This window comes from Grammomys surdaster, unplaced genomic scaffold (genome assembly GCF_004785775.1).
Source record: "Grammomys surdaster isolate TR1022 unplaced genomic scaffold, NIH_TR_1.0 131, whole genome shotgun sequence".
Taxonomy (NCBI): Eukaryota; Metazoa; Chordata; class Mammalia; order Rodentia; family Muridae; genus Grammomys; species Grammomys surdaster.
This window is the reverse complement of record NW_021604589.1, coordinates 8,249,211-8,263,727: the sequence shown is the minus strand read 5'-3', so window position 1 is coordinate 8,263,727 and position 14,517 is coordinate 8,249,211. Positions and strand designations below refer to the sequence as shown.

The following is a 14,517-nucleotide window of genomic DNA, read 5'->3' as shown; positions in this document are numbered from 1 at the left end:
TGAATCCCTTGAGATTTTACTGAGAAGGATAGAATTATCTGGAACTGGATCTTCCACAACCCTCAGCCAGTTGGATTCCTGTAGATACCTGCTAATATAAAGCTGTCAGGCTCAATGGAGTCTTGATCTCTTTGTATTAAACCATACGAAATTCAGTTTGTTTAGGGTATGGTGATAGACTGGTTACTTAGCATCTATGCTGTCCAGGAGATGGTTTGGGTAAAACACATACACACACACACACACACACACACACACACACACACACACACACCAGAGAGGGAGAGAGAGAGGGAGAGAGAGAGAGAGAGAAAGAGAGAGAGAGAGAGAGAGAGAGAGAGAGAGAGAGACTGAGAGACAGAGAGACAGAGAGAAACAGACAGAGAGACAGAGAGAGGGAGGAGAGAGAGAAGAGTGCACATGCACACACAAAATAGAAAAAAAATAGAAAAAACCCTCTGAAAACTCAAAAGGTGTGCTTTTGAGAATGTGTGTGTATTATAAGTGTGACAGATGTGGTTATTTCTAGCATAGCTTAGATAGGCTTTCCTAAGAAGCAGATAAACTCAAATAAATGTCTGCTATGAGGACATAGCCAAATTTCTCACTTGTCTTTAAGACTCTTACATTTATTTTTACATTTGTCTTAGCTTCCAGTAGATTGTTCTAGAAATTTTACTGGGTTTAATGTCTGATTTGGCTCTGAATTATTTATGGTCCTGCTCAGAGTGTATTTTCATTGGGTTTCAGTTATATATTACTGCTATAAATTTTAATTCCACTAATTAGATATAGGTGGATATTTAAGCCCTGTTTAGTTGCCTCTGACATTACTTTTTTAGTGGCATGATTTGGCATCATTTCCCAAATATTAGCTTTAAGTTAGAAAACAACCTATCTAATAAAGCTACTGATGCACAAGTAGTGTTTCTTTACCTTCCTGGAGAACTGGGCGAGAGTAAAATGCATACACTTAAGGTTTAGCCTGCCGACCCTTTTCCTTCTGAGACTATGGGTTTCAGGTTGATTCTATATGCAGGGAATGAGCCTTGTCTAATTCTCCAGTCTTAAGTGAGTTCCTGTGCACATTATCTAGATCAGACGGAGAGCCTAATTTGGCAGAGGGCTAGGCTACAGTTTATTTAATGCATGTGGTAACTCTTGTCAATTGGTGGCATCTAAGTGAAACTCAGGTTTGAGAAAGATTATGAGGGTTGGACCCAGCAGACAAAAAGGCAGACACGGTTAATTCCATATGTCCTGGGCACAGGAGGTAGGCAGTCTCATGTGTGCTCCTGCCCTGCATCTGCCATTCCCATATTAGTGAAAAACAACATCCTGTCAGTCCCTGATGTAACTCCCTAAAGGTCATTTAGCACCTTCCAGACTGGGCAGAGTTGCAGAGGAGGAAGCTCTGAGAGTCCTGGCTGTTCAACTTGAGTGAGCAGCAAAAGTGCCCAGAGGACTTGCCAAGACCCCAACCTCATGGCGTAGGAGTCAGAAGATCTGAGTTTGGACCTGATGCCTTTCTAACCGCTCCCAGGTGATCCCGAGGCGCCAGTCCTGAGGCTCTACTTTTATAATCATTGCCTTAAGGCTGTGTGGTGCATGACACTTACATGTTCCCACAGATTTCTGTCATCTCAAAGAAGTATTTGGATTTCATTTTTAGGTATGCCTGCCAAACTTTATACTCCCCAGCACTGGGTTCACGTTGGGTCTGGCATTCCTAGTTTTGTCTTAAAGAAACCTTATCTAAAACATACTGCTCACACTTTTAAGTATGTTTTCAAAACATGAGCCGTGTCTATTTCATTTAATCTGAATTCAACACCACTTCAGGGCACAAGTGATGAAGTCTGTTTGCCAGGCAAGCGCTTGGAAATTTAGGGTCATGGAAGTGTTCAAGCACTCAGCTTTTGTTGAGTATCTGCCCCTCCTTAAGACACTTTTCAATCCCACCTGGCCAAGGGCTTTGGGGCAGGAAGGAACAGATGTGGAGCCTGGGGCCCCAGAGCTGTTCTTTTCAGAAACATTTTTGATGGATGCATTTTCCTTCTGTTATTTTCCCAGTGTGTCTGTTAGTGCTTATCCCTGGATGAGGGGGCAGAAACGCAGAGGCGTCTCTTGGATTAACAGTTTACATACCCATGATGGTGGAAAAGGGAGACATGAGCAGCTTCCTTTCTCTCTGGGATGACATCATGAAGGAAACAGAGTGTGAAAATGTTGAGGAGTGCTAACCTTTTTGTCAATTCTTTGAAACAAGTACAGAGTAATTATTGCCACCTCACAGCTCAGATGAGAGATTACAAATGACTTCTACAGTGTTTTCATGACCCCTCGTTTCCAAATAATATAAAGTTGAAGCTCAGAGTAATTATCTCACCATTTATTTAACCATGTGAGTTTATAGAGTTGGCGATAGTGAAGAAAATGTATCCACATCAGGTTTTCTGTTCATTCCAGTCTCTCCCTGCCCCTCTTTCTTTCTCAGAGTCTCCAATATTCAGCAGCAGCTGGCTCAGCTGGCTAACGAGTCGTGGCCAGGCATGGCAGAGGCCGACAGGGACCGGCTGCAGCTCATCAAAGAAAAGGAGGCCCTGCTGCAGGAGCTGCAGCTCATTATTCAGCAGCGGAGGTCAGCAGAAGATGTGGTTCGTCTGGAAAAGGAAAGGAGGCGCCTGGAGGAAGAGATCCAGCGTGCTAGGGCCACATCTGCACAGGGTGCCACAGAAAGGTGTGTGGCTTTCCAGGACTTTGGGAGCAAAGGGTACAACTTCTAGAAATGAATCAACTAGAAATACTAAGTGAATGACTTGTATATCGTGTGAGGGTGTTCTAAATTGGTACAAATTGAATAGTCCTTGTGTAAAAGCGCTTGAGCCCAGAAATGTCTTGAATTTTCGTGTATTTTATCTAAAAACTTTTTATTACATTTAATTTGTTTGGTATATGTCTATATATGAATGAATGTGAGTGTGTGCCACAAGACTAGTGTGAAGATCCCAGGAGAACATGTAGCAGTCTGTTCTCTCTCAATCTGAGGGATTGACCCCATGTCACCAAGCTTAGCAGCAGATGCCTTTTTACCCGCTTGACCATGTCACTTGTCCTAGATTATTTTATTTTTATATTTGGATATTTTTACATGTTAGGTTAACTCTTTAATCATCAAGGTACAGCCTATAGAATACTTTCTCTTCTCTCTTTTTTCTTTTCTCTCCTCCTCCCTTTCTTTCCTTTGTTTCTTCTTTCCTTGTTTGCAACAGGGTCTTGTGTATCCAGGCTGACCTCCAACTTGCCATGTAGCTAATGTTAGCCTTGTATCTACCTCTCAGTTCCTGGGATCACAGGCATGTGTCTTCTCTTGGGGCTAGAATTTTGGATTGGTTTTGATTTTTAAACTTTTGAGTATTTTTGCAGTTGTACTTTTATGAATTTCTAAGATGAAAAATCTAAAATCTGAAATGTCCCAAAATCCCAAGTCATACTTAGGTAACCAAAACAGCTTGAAATTCTATATCAGTTCAGATTTGGGCCTCCCAAATGAGGCATGTTCCACTTCCCCTGAGAGCAGTGACTACCTGGCATGTTTCCTTACTATGTGGGAAGTGGAATCATATGCCTTCTGTGCCATAAGAGGAGCCAGCTGCTTTCAGAGGCTCCTGATGCCTACTCAGAACTGGGACATGAAAGCCAGGTGCAGTGGCTCACACCCGAAATCTTAGCACTTAGAGGTGGGAGGATCGCCTTCGGTTCAGACAAGCTTAGGATACATAGTGACTTTCAGAATTTGATAGTGGGCTACAAACTAGTGTCTCATCTGCAGAAAAAGAGAAACACACACAAAGTTATAGAGGAAAGCAATAGAAAAATGAAGAAGGACAAGCATCATTTACAGTTTCCTGTCTGATGTGGGTGCTTGGTACTTCTGCCTATGTTTACAGAGCAGTGCCTGTGCGAGATTGGAGGCAATTTGTGGAGGGAGGGCAGGTGGTGCTCTAGCTCCAGAACAGGGAGCCTCTGTTGCCTGGGGGAATTGTTCCTTGTAGCATTGTGGGTGTCTCCCTACTGCTTTTATCTCTGACTTTGATTTCTAGCCAGGGAAGCCAGCTCTTTCTTTTGCAGTAGGAAGTCGGCAGCCTTTTGTGAGTCCCTTTCTGAACGTGCCTTTCCTCAGTTACTCTTGAGACGCTTTCAAGCACAAGACACGTGAAGCCTCTGTCTTTTGTATTCTCTGATGCCAAGTTGTTCAGCCTTTCATCATATGCCACGTCTCCTGGTTTCCATTTGCTGCCTGCAATTGCGGAGTGTGCCGAAGGCTGGGTCTGCTTTCCACATTTAACAGCTGTCAGTGCTTTATCTGTGGCTATCTGCCGAGCTTTGGGGACCCCCCAGCCTTTGTTAATATACTGGGTTACCCAAACTCAGTATATTGGCATGACCCTAAAATTTATCTATCTGAGCATTGTCTACAAAGAGTCTAAGTAATCAGAATACTTGACTTGTGCAGATACATATAGTGACAATATCATTGTGACTTCTTATTTAATTTAATTTTTATTTATTTTTGTTTGTTTGTTTGTTTTGAGACATGGTCTCACTATGTAGCTCTGGCTATCCTGGAACTCCCTATATAGACCAGGCTTGTCTGAAACTCACAGGATATCCACCTGCCTCTGAATGTTGGGATGTACCACTATAACACATTTTCATTGTGACTTCTGACTGTTCTTTGTATTGCCTAGCAATCCTGATGTTTGGATCTTTAGGGTAGATGAATGGTGGCATGGAGGCATTTGTGGCTCAGAGCTCATGGGAGCATTGAAAGGAAGTGGTAGTATTTGGAGAGTTTAGCATAGCCTAGTAGTGAGCAGAATGAATTTTAATTTGCCTGAGATGATAGCATGCCCTACCATTGCACTCCAAACTAGAGTAGAGTCTGAATCTCAAATGGCAGAATGTAACTGACCTTTTCTTTTGTGCTCTTGGGCTTCTGTGCTTTCTGAGTTATACTTTAGCTTTTCTTCTACCTTGGTATCCACTTTTGTATGTTGTGGACAGGAAGAGGGCCTACAGTTCCTGCTGGTCTCTGTTCAGTGGGGTGGATTTCATCTAGAAGTGGTGCCTGCCTCCTCAGAACCTCCCATCTATGTGCCTTTGACTCTAGTTGCCCTCCTCATGTGAAGTTAAACATTGCCAGTGCTGTGGGCTTAGGGTTCACATCTACAGAACTCTCTGGGGACAGTGTTAGCACTGTCTAAGGGATGTCTAAGGGATGAGACAACAAAGTTGTAGTAGATATTTTCACTAGTCTTTTGTGGGACCAGCCTGGGTAGTCAGTTCTGGGACAAGAGACCTCAATCAGAGCTAAATGATTCAAGTGAATTTCCTAAATCTGCTGCAAAATGACATTGGTTACTGGAGAACATATATGTGGGATAACTATCATTCTCCTTTATAATTTAAAGCTGCTGAGTATGAAATGAGACTAAACACTCCAAAGGGTTCCTGCAACTGATGACACTCTGCAAAGTGGATGCTGGCCACATTTCTCAGTGTTACTCCCTACCAGTTTAAGTGTGGGGTCCCAGGATAGGAGGTTTCTTATAGCTCAATCTGTGTGGCTAGACCCAGAGTGGAAATGGAACAAAGGGACTGAGGTTCGCTCCGTTTTGTTAAGTTACAGCAGCCAATTGACCAATTATGAGACCTGTCTCAGTTCCAAGGTCATTCATACAGAATTATGAATAGAAAGTCTAGTGAGGGGACATAATTGAAACTCATTTTCTGTCTTAGTTAGGGGTTTTTTTGCTGTGAAGAGACACCCATGACCAAGACAATTCTTATAAACATTTCATTGTGGCTGGCTTACACTTTCAGTCCATTATCATGGCAGAAAGCATAGAAACCTGCAGGTAGACATGGTACTCGAGAAGGATCTGAGAGTTTTACATCTTGATCCAAAGGTAGCCAGAAGGAGGCTCTGATTCCACACTAGACAGAGCTTAAGCATAGGAGACCTCAAAGCCCACCTACACCTGTGACACACCTCCTCCAACAAGGCCACATCTACTCCAATAGAGCCACACCTCCTAATAGTGCCACTTCCTGTGGCTAAGCATTGAAATACATGAATCTATGGAGGCCAAACCTATTCAACCCATCACATTCCACTCCCTGGCCTCCATAGGCTTACAGTCATAATGCAATATGCATTTAGTCCAACTTCAAAAGTACCCATAGTCTATCACAGTCTCAACAGTGTTTAAAAGTTCAAAGTCCCTTCTGAGATTCATGTAAACTCATAACTGTAATCTCCTATAAGATCCAAATCAAAAAGCAGATCATATATATCCAACATCAGAGGATATACATTACCATTCTAAAACATTATGGTGAGGAAATGCTATACCAAAACAAGACCAATAGTCAGCTGGGAAATCTCCAAACTCTGTATTTCCATATCTGATGTCCAACTCTTTTCATCTTTGTTGACTACAACACAATTCTTTCCCTGTTATCAGCTTTACTCAGCAGACATACCACAGCTCTGGCATCTATAACATCTTGGGATCTCCAAAGCAACTTCAACTTCACAGCTTCTTGTTCCAATGTCTGGGTTCCACACATGATCTTATGTGCTCCAGCAAAGGGCTTGGGCCACTTCTCTAGCTCTGTTCTCTATAGCACTTTAGGCTCTGGATGACTCCACTCCACTGCTGCTGCTGGTTTTGGTGATTGTCCCATGGTATTGGCATCTTCAATACACTGGGGTCTTCTGCTGGAACTGAGCTGCACTTTGACAAATATCCTCTCATAGTCTCTCTTCATGGTGCCATGTCACAACTTCTTAGCATAACCTCATCAGTCCTGGGTCTTCAACTACCATTGAGGCTGTACCAGTGGTCTTCCTTGGCCTCTTAACAGTGTCTAGCCTCTGCTGCTCTCCATGACCCTGTCATACCCTTCAAAACCACTACTACCTGGGTGATTCTTATATATTACCAAGTCTAGCTGCAGCACAAGGTACAACCTTGTAAATCTGTGGAACACACCTTTTTTTGCGCTCTCAAAAAACATCTCCCAGATTTCACTTCAGTAACACTAGTCTCTTCTTAGTCACCACTAATTTCTTAGACCCAGATAAAAGTAGCAATTGTCCCAGTAGTCACTTCTGTTCTTGATTCTAAAGCCAGAGTCACATGACGGAGCTGCTGAGTTCTGCTGCTTACTGGAGCTGGAACAGGGACCCCTTGTATTATATTTTCACCAGCTTTCTGTTTTCAGTGATTTCCTTCACTGTGTAAGTTTGCCTATCTTGAACTGTGTAGAATGAATGAACTTGAACTCAGAGATCTACCTGGCTCTGTCTCCTGAATGCTGGGATTAAAGACATATACCATCACACCTGGACCTAAGCTTTTCTTTCCCTGGAACTTGCTCTCTATCAGCCTGGCCTTGAACTCAGAGATCTGCTTGCCTCTGTCTCGTGTGGTTTAAAGTAATATGCTACTATGCCTGTATCTAAGCTTTTCTTTAATTCCTTTTTACAAGATCTTTTAAGTTATGGATTGCACTTCATTCCAGATATAGTCAGGTTGACAACTAAGAATATCCATCATAATCCATACCCTGTCAATTTGACATACAATCATATCTCCTTGAATAAATGAATAAATGAATCTCATGTCTAAATAAAAAGAGTAATTTGGTCATAATAATGCCTAACATGATATAACTATCCATCATTCAACTGTAAACACATAAACAATAAGCTTAAGTGGGTGGAATCTTGCCACAAGGTTACCACCCCCTTAATCTGTTTATCTCCTTGAACACAGGATTTAGCTCCATTCTGCTTTCTGGTGCCCCTTTAATACTTGAACCATACATTCCGTATTTTTCCTTTCTAAGCTTGCTACGCTTGATCAAACTGCTTTCTTCATAAGAGTAAACCACATGACAGAGTCTATGCTATGTTGTTTTGAAATGTTTTTCCTCAAGGCAATTAATTACTCTAAATTTCTTCACTTCAGAGCCCCAGGCATACTCTTTAGACAAGCAGTCACATTCTTTACCAAACTATCAGAAGAATGATCCCCAGGCAGCACTCTAAAATTCTGCTTCTCTAAAACCTCTTGAGCCAAGCCTCTACAATTCATATCACTCTCAGTACTATCTTCTAGGTTCTTACTAGTACGGCCCATTAAGCTCCACTTAAAGCATTCCACTACTTTCCTAACCCAGACTCTCAAAATCCACATTCCTCCAAACAAAAGCGTGGTCTGGCTTATCTCAACAATACCCCAGTCTCTGGTACTAACTTCTGTCATAGGGTTGCTGTAAAGAGATACCATAACGTAACCAAAGTAATTCTTATAAAGGCAAACATTTCATTGGGGCTGGCTTACATTTTCAGAGGTTCAGTCCATTATCATCATGGCAGGAAGCATGGCAGCCTACAGACAGACATGGTGCTAGAGAAGGAGCTGAGAGTTTTACATCTTGATCCAAAAGTAGCCAGCGGAGACTGTTCCACAGGCAGCCAGGTGGAGGCTATGATTTCACACTGGGTGGAGCTTGAGCATAGGAGATCTCAAAGCCAACCCCCACAGTGACATTCTTCTTCAAACAATGCCACACCTGCTCCAATAAGGCCACACCTCATAGTGCTACTCCCTTTAGCCAGGCATTAAACCACTACACTTTTTTTTACTCTTTCTCCGTTTTTTGAGAAGAAATTAAAGATGAATGTTTGGTGCCTTTTACATTGATAAACCTTAGGTTAGAATTTAAGCATGACTTCAAATTGGGAAATGTTTTGTGGTGAAAAGAAACTCCCTTTTTGTCACATATTAACAACAGAATAAGAATGCCAGAAAGTAGAAGCAATAGAGACTGGTAAATTCAAATTGACAAGGGAGCCTTGAACCTTCACAGCCAAGGCAAGTTACTTTCATTTCATGAGGGTTTATTTCCTCATCTGTTAAATGGAGGATAGAATCAAGTGAGTGACAAGAAATGAGGTGTGACATGATTCTAAGTGTTAAGGGCATTATCATTTTTATGCACTCATATGACTTCTAAATATGACATTAAAAAGTCCACCTAGGAGAGCATTGTATTCCTAAAGTTTCCTTTGAACAAATAATAAAATGTTTTCCTTCAAAATTATAGGTAAGTCGAATCTTAAATATTAAATATTAAATATTAAAAAGAGTATATTGCAGCTTTTCTCAAGTTGTTGGATCCCAGAATCTCCTTCCACTGTTAAAATGATTAAGGACTCCCAAAGAGCTTTTGCTCATATGAATTTTTATTTATCAGTACACTAATGTTTTAGAAATTAAGTTGAAATTATTATTTGATTAGAGATAATGAGGCCTCATTAGAAACAACAATTTTATGTCTGATAATGGTTTTGAAGCCAAAAAAGAATTAGCATAGTACTTTAACATTTTTATAATAAACTTTTTAAACATCTGCTTTTTTAGAAGGCAGCTGCTAAAACATTTAGCCTGTTGTTGTCTGTTATTTCTGGTGAACACATGAATATTTTGCTGCTTACAGACATGTAGTAAAGAAGAGGGGACATTTTTGGACCCTTGAGGTCTGTGGACCATATTTTGGAAGCCATTGATTTTAACGTATGTTATTTAGCTTTAAAATGTGTTGTGTAATGGCTCATGTTATAAAGATGTTTGATTCAATGAGAAATGCTATAGAGCTTGTTTTACTATAATGCCAATGAAACTTTACAGAGCTTTTGCCTATACAAGGGCCTAGGATGATGGAATTATGTTTATAGGATTCTGTAAGGAATCTCAACAGATTAATTCATGTTGTGCATTTGAACCCAGCTTGGAGTGTAGTGTCCCATTGTTCTGTCTATTCTTTTACCTATTTACCCTGACACCCTTCACTCACCTTAATCACCTATTCATATGGTCATCGGTACTCACCTGTCCATCCACTTGCCCTCCCACTTGTCTGTTCCCCTGTTCTCATTTATCTCTTCAACACTCCCTTTATCCAGTTGCTCCAACCTCCTATAGATCATATATCTATAGTGTTTTAGCCAGCTTCAAGTGCCAGATGTATTTTCCAAATATGACAAAACCCTTTTTATTATGTTGCCATTTATAATGTATGCCTTTAGAATTCACTTAATCATTTCAACTTGATTATTTATGAGGCATTTATAGATGAATTTCTCCTCTGTCCTACTTTCTCTCCCTTTTCTCTCACTCTCTTCTTTCCCATCCTCCCTCCTGTCCTTTGCCTCTACCTCTTCTGTGATTGGGAAATGGAGATTGAATCCAAGTCCTTAGGCAAGTTACACAAATGTATCATCAAACTACATTCCAAAACCCTATAGCTAAATTTCTTGTTATAAAAACATTTTCCTTGTCCTTTAGACGCACCAATTGCCTATTTTTGTATCTACAGGATTCTACTGCAGGAAAAAAGAAATTGTCTGCTTATGCAGCTGGAAGAAGCTACACGTTTAACATCATATCTCCAGTCCCAGTTAAAGAGGTAGGCTACTTTTGAAGGAAAATATATACTTACTAATTTTATTATTTTATACAGGGACATGTATTATATTACAGTAACATGTGAATGAACTTCATAGTTTCTTTTAGCTTAGATTTTCTACTACTAGTGATTGGAACCTGAAGTAGAGTTAAACAGAGCAGAAAAGTAGATATGTTTTTTACATAACTTGCTAATATACAACTCAGGTAAAATGAGGAAAACCAAATTTGACTTCAGATTAGTAAGTCTGACCCTAGGATGTTTGCACACACCTGTAATTCTGTCACTTGAAAGCTTAGGCAGGAGGAAATGGAGTTCAATTATGAAATCAAGTTTATTAAAGGAATGCATAATTTACTTACCAGCTTCAGAAGCATTCATCTATGTATATTTCTATTATGGGGCTTTTTGTAAAAAACAAATGTTTTGTGAAGCAAGAAGTTAAGGGCTTCATATGAATGACATTATCAGTTACTCCTCCAACTCAGGAAGGAGTCTGCTGTTGTGCACTGCCCCCAAATGTCATTTAAAAGAGATAAGAAGCAAATTCTGGCTAGATGCTTTCAAGTGTCCAACCTCCTTCCTGTTAGCTCTGTTCTTCCCTGGGGATATAGCCCAGGTACCAAGTGATCGGTGGTGAGAGCAGCATGTGTTTTTCTCATACCATGGCTCTTTCATTTCAGCCTGTCTGCCAGCACCCTGACTGTGTCCTCTGGGAGCAGCCGTGGGTCCCTGGCCTCCAGCAGGGGTTCCCTGGCCTCCAGCCGTGGCTCCCTCAGCTCCATCAGCTTCACAGACATCTATGGCCTCCCACAGTATGAGAAGGCCGATGCTGAGTGTGGTCAGCTTCTGCGATTTGATCTGATCCCTTTTGAATCTCTGGGCCGTGATGTCCCCTTTACAGATCCACAGAGCCACTCTGGCTTCCACAAGCAGAGGAAGTCACTGGATACACCCCAGTCTTTGGCCTCACTGTCTTCTCGCTCCTCCTTGTCCTCTCTGTCACCCCCTAGCTCTCCCTTAGATACACCCTTCCTCCCGGCTTCAAGGGACTCCCCTCTGGCACAGATGACTGACACCTTTGAGGTAGCAGGCCTGGGAACACTGGACAGACTGCGATCACAGGCCTCAATTCTAGGAGATGAAGATTTGCAGGGAACTGCGACACTTCAGCCACATGGAGTGCCTGTGGATGGAGAAGGACCCCGTGAGCGGGGACCTCAACCTGTGGCTCCTACTAGTGCAAGTAAGTGATGATAGGGAGAAAATCCTGAGTTTCTGGGTGTAGCAGGTATATGGGCTATGGCTTTGAGGCTAATGACTTTCAAATTGCTGGTGAGCTGTTAGTTTTAGAATATTAATAGGGCTAGGAAGAATCTAGATCTTCATTAATCTTTCCTTTCTGTGTTAGGAATGATTGGCATTGATGAAGCTGTATTTGGTTTATTTATGGAATGTACTTAGTTGTTGAAAAATAACATTAAGAACTACATAGTCTTCCATATTCAAAGGGAAATAAGGAAGTGGTAGAACCTCAGTCTACTCTGCAGGGCATGTGATAAGATGGAATTTTCTGTGTGTGTTCCACTCAGACCAGCATGTAGACATGTATCTGATTATAGTCTGGTAGAAATGTCTACCTCCTCTGTCAGTTTGACCTCTCTCTTTAGCCATATGGCCTTGTTTCTGAGTATATAATTCAATCAAAAGTGGAGCTAATTCTGATTGTGCTATTTCAGAAGACTCCTGAGCTGTTACCAAATCATTTCTCCAGATGGAGAGTCACCAGACTTTATAGGAAGCTTCATCTACTCAGCTGTGTGACTGTTCAACTCTTTATTGATGCCACAATGCTGTTTGAAAAACAATAGACTACTATAATATGTTAAGGGCATTATCATTTTTATGTACTCATATGACTTCTAAATACAATATTAAAAAGTCCACCTAAGAAAGCATTGTATTGCTAAAGTTTTCTATGAACAAATGTTTTCCTTCAAAATTATAGGTAAGTTGAATCTTAAATACATCACATTAAAAATAAAGTTTCCTATACCTGAAGTTTATACATGTAGTTAATTAACATTCATTTACCCAGCAAAAAATGATCTAGACATTCAGTTTAGGCTAGCACTAGATAATTTACATGGAATAGAGGGTCCTTCCTCCCTGCCCTGAGGGAAATTTTGCAGTATCTGGAAAAACATTGAGCTTTCATAGCCTGGCAGAGGGGATACTCTGGCACCTAATGGATTGAGGCTATGGAAGTTGCTAAACCTCCTAAAATACACAACGCAAGCCCTACCACAACAAAAATGGTTTAGCCCAAGATGTCAATAGTATGGAAGCTAAGAATCCTGAGAAGCATTCTATTGGCTGTGTATCCAATAGAGCACAGTGTGGTGTAGTGGAAACAGCTTTAACTAAGAAGCCTGCAGGCCAAGATTCTGTTCCTTGTCACTTTGACCTCTAGTTCTGTGACCTTCCTAGAATTGTCCCACTTTTCTTGTCCTCAAACAAGGTAACATTTATGGTCTCATCCATTTGCCACTATTCTTAACCTAAGAGATGAATTGATAGATTGATAGACAGATCAATTAATCTTTAGATCAGCTTGTCTCGGATATAGCCATCTGCTAGCATTTTCGTGTTTACCTGGAGATCATTATGTTCTGGGTTAGCTCTTGACTTTGGACATCTCTGTTATTTCAGTGTCTTACCTTATGGTTGCAAACATACTTGTATGTCCCCTGAAACATTGTTTCTGTAACTCACACATCCAGGTAACCTTCATTCACTTTATTCTTCTTTACAATTGCAGGTTTATCGATCCATACTTATTCTTTTCAACATAAATGAAATGACATAATCCCACTGTTCTTCTAGCCCCCCCCCCCCCATTAAGTTCCCTTTAAAGGTTGAAATTCAAGAATATTAGTTTGGTAATGGAGAAAGTCTGTTTGAGGGCCTTCTGGGCCAGGGCAAAGACAGGTTTGGAGGGAGAAGAGCTGAATTAATTTCTGATCCTAATTTCTTTAGCTTTTTTTTCTTCTATGGAAGACATTGATTGTCATAAGTTTCAACAATTTAGACTGGGAGTGATTTGCTTCATCTACATTTAGGGACTGCCACCTGGTGGTAGATTCATAGATGGCACTGTTAGTTGACCTGTGTCTTTAGGAATTTAAAATAATTGACAGACTCAGTTCCTGGATCCTGGTAGGTGCTCCCAGAATCCTAAGCAGGGGAGCTGATGTCAAGCCTAAACACCTGGGGACTCCTTGCCTTTGAGTGTGCTTTGGCAGCTGCAGATCCTAGAGTTAGCAGAGCATTCCTTCATGCTTATCAGATTCCCCCTCATCCCATTATCTAGTGTTGCTTGGCGTTATGCAATCCCCTCAATTTTCAGCCTTGGTCTGTAAATCTGTTTGGCTTCAAGCAAGTTTTAGTAAGATAGAATTTTACTAAGATAAAAATCTAAATTGCCTAAGCTAGAAGGCAGTGATTTTTCCCCACATCTTAAGGTAGTCAGATGGACAGATGGCAAGACCAAGAGTAGACTATAATTTGGGACATATTTTTTTTTTTACATTTTTTTTGCTACAGTTTTGTCTTGCCTGGATTTTTAAAGATAAATGTATCCTGATTTTGAAATACTTCCTTTAAAAACAAAAAAACAACTTACTGGTTAGTAACAGTAACATGCTAACAAAATCCATAAACTTCTTTTGAGTTTACTGTCTATTTATTGATGATTGTATTATCCATACCCTGTTTTAAATTATCAGCTAAAATCTTATAGTTTTCACTTTGTGATGTTTTTATCTCTTCTCATGCTGCTCCACAGAAACGTTTACTGTAAGTGGTCTTGGTATTCTCGTTATCCTCCTTTGTTGCTCAGGCTGCGGGCAAAACTTTGACAGTGACTTCATGCTTATGATGGCTGGGCGGTGGTAGCTTACTGGTTGTCAT

General features: G+C 40.8%; 1 protein-coding gene across 1 annotated transcript in view; it reads left to right on the top strand.

The window, feature by feature from the left end:
• Wwc3 (WWC family member 3) overlaps positions 1–14,517 on the top strand; it is a 107,318-nt gene that overhangs the window by 75,427 nt on the left and 17,374 nt on the right. Inside the window, exons 9-11 of the mRNA XM_028761823.1 lie at positions 2,498–2,740; positions 10,456–10,545; positions 11,229–11,791. Of these exons, the coding sequence (XP_028617656.1) occupies positions 2,498–2,740; positions 10,456–10,545; positions 11,229–11,791 (896 nt within the window). The remainder of the gene's footprint in view (positions 1–2,497; positions 2,741–10,455; positions 10,546–11,228; positions 11,792–14,517) is intronic.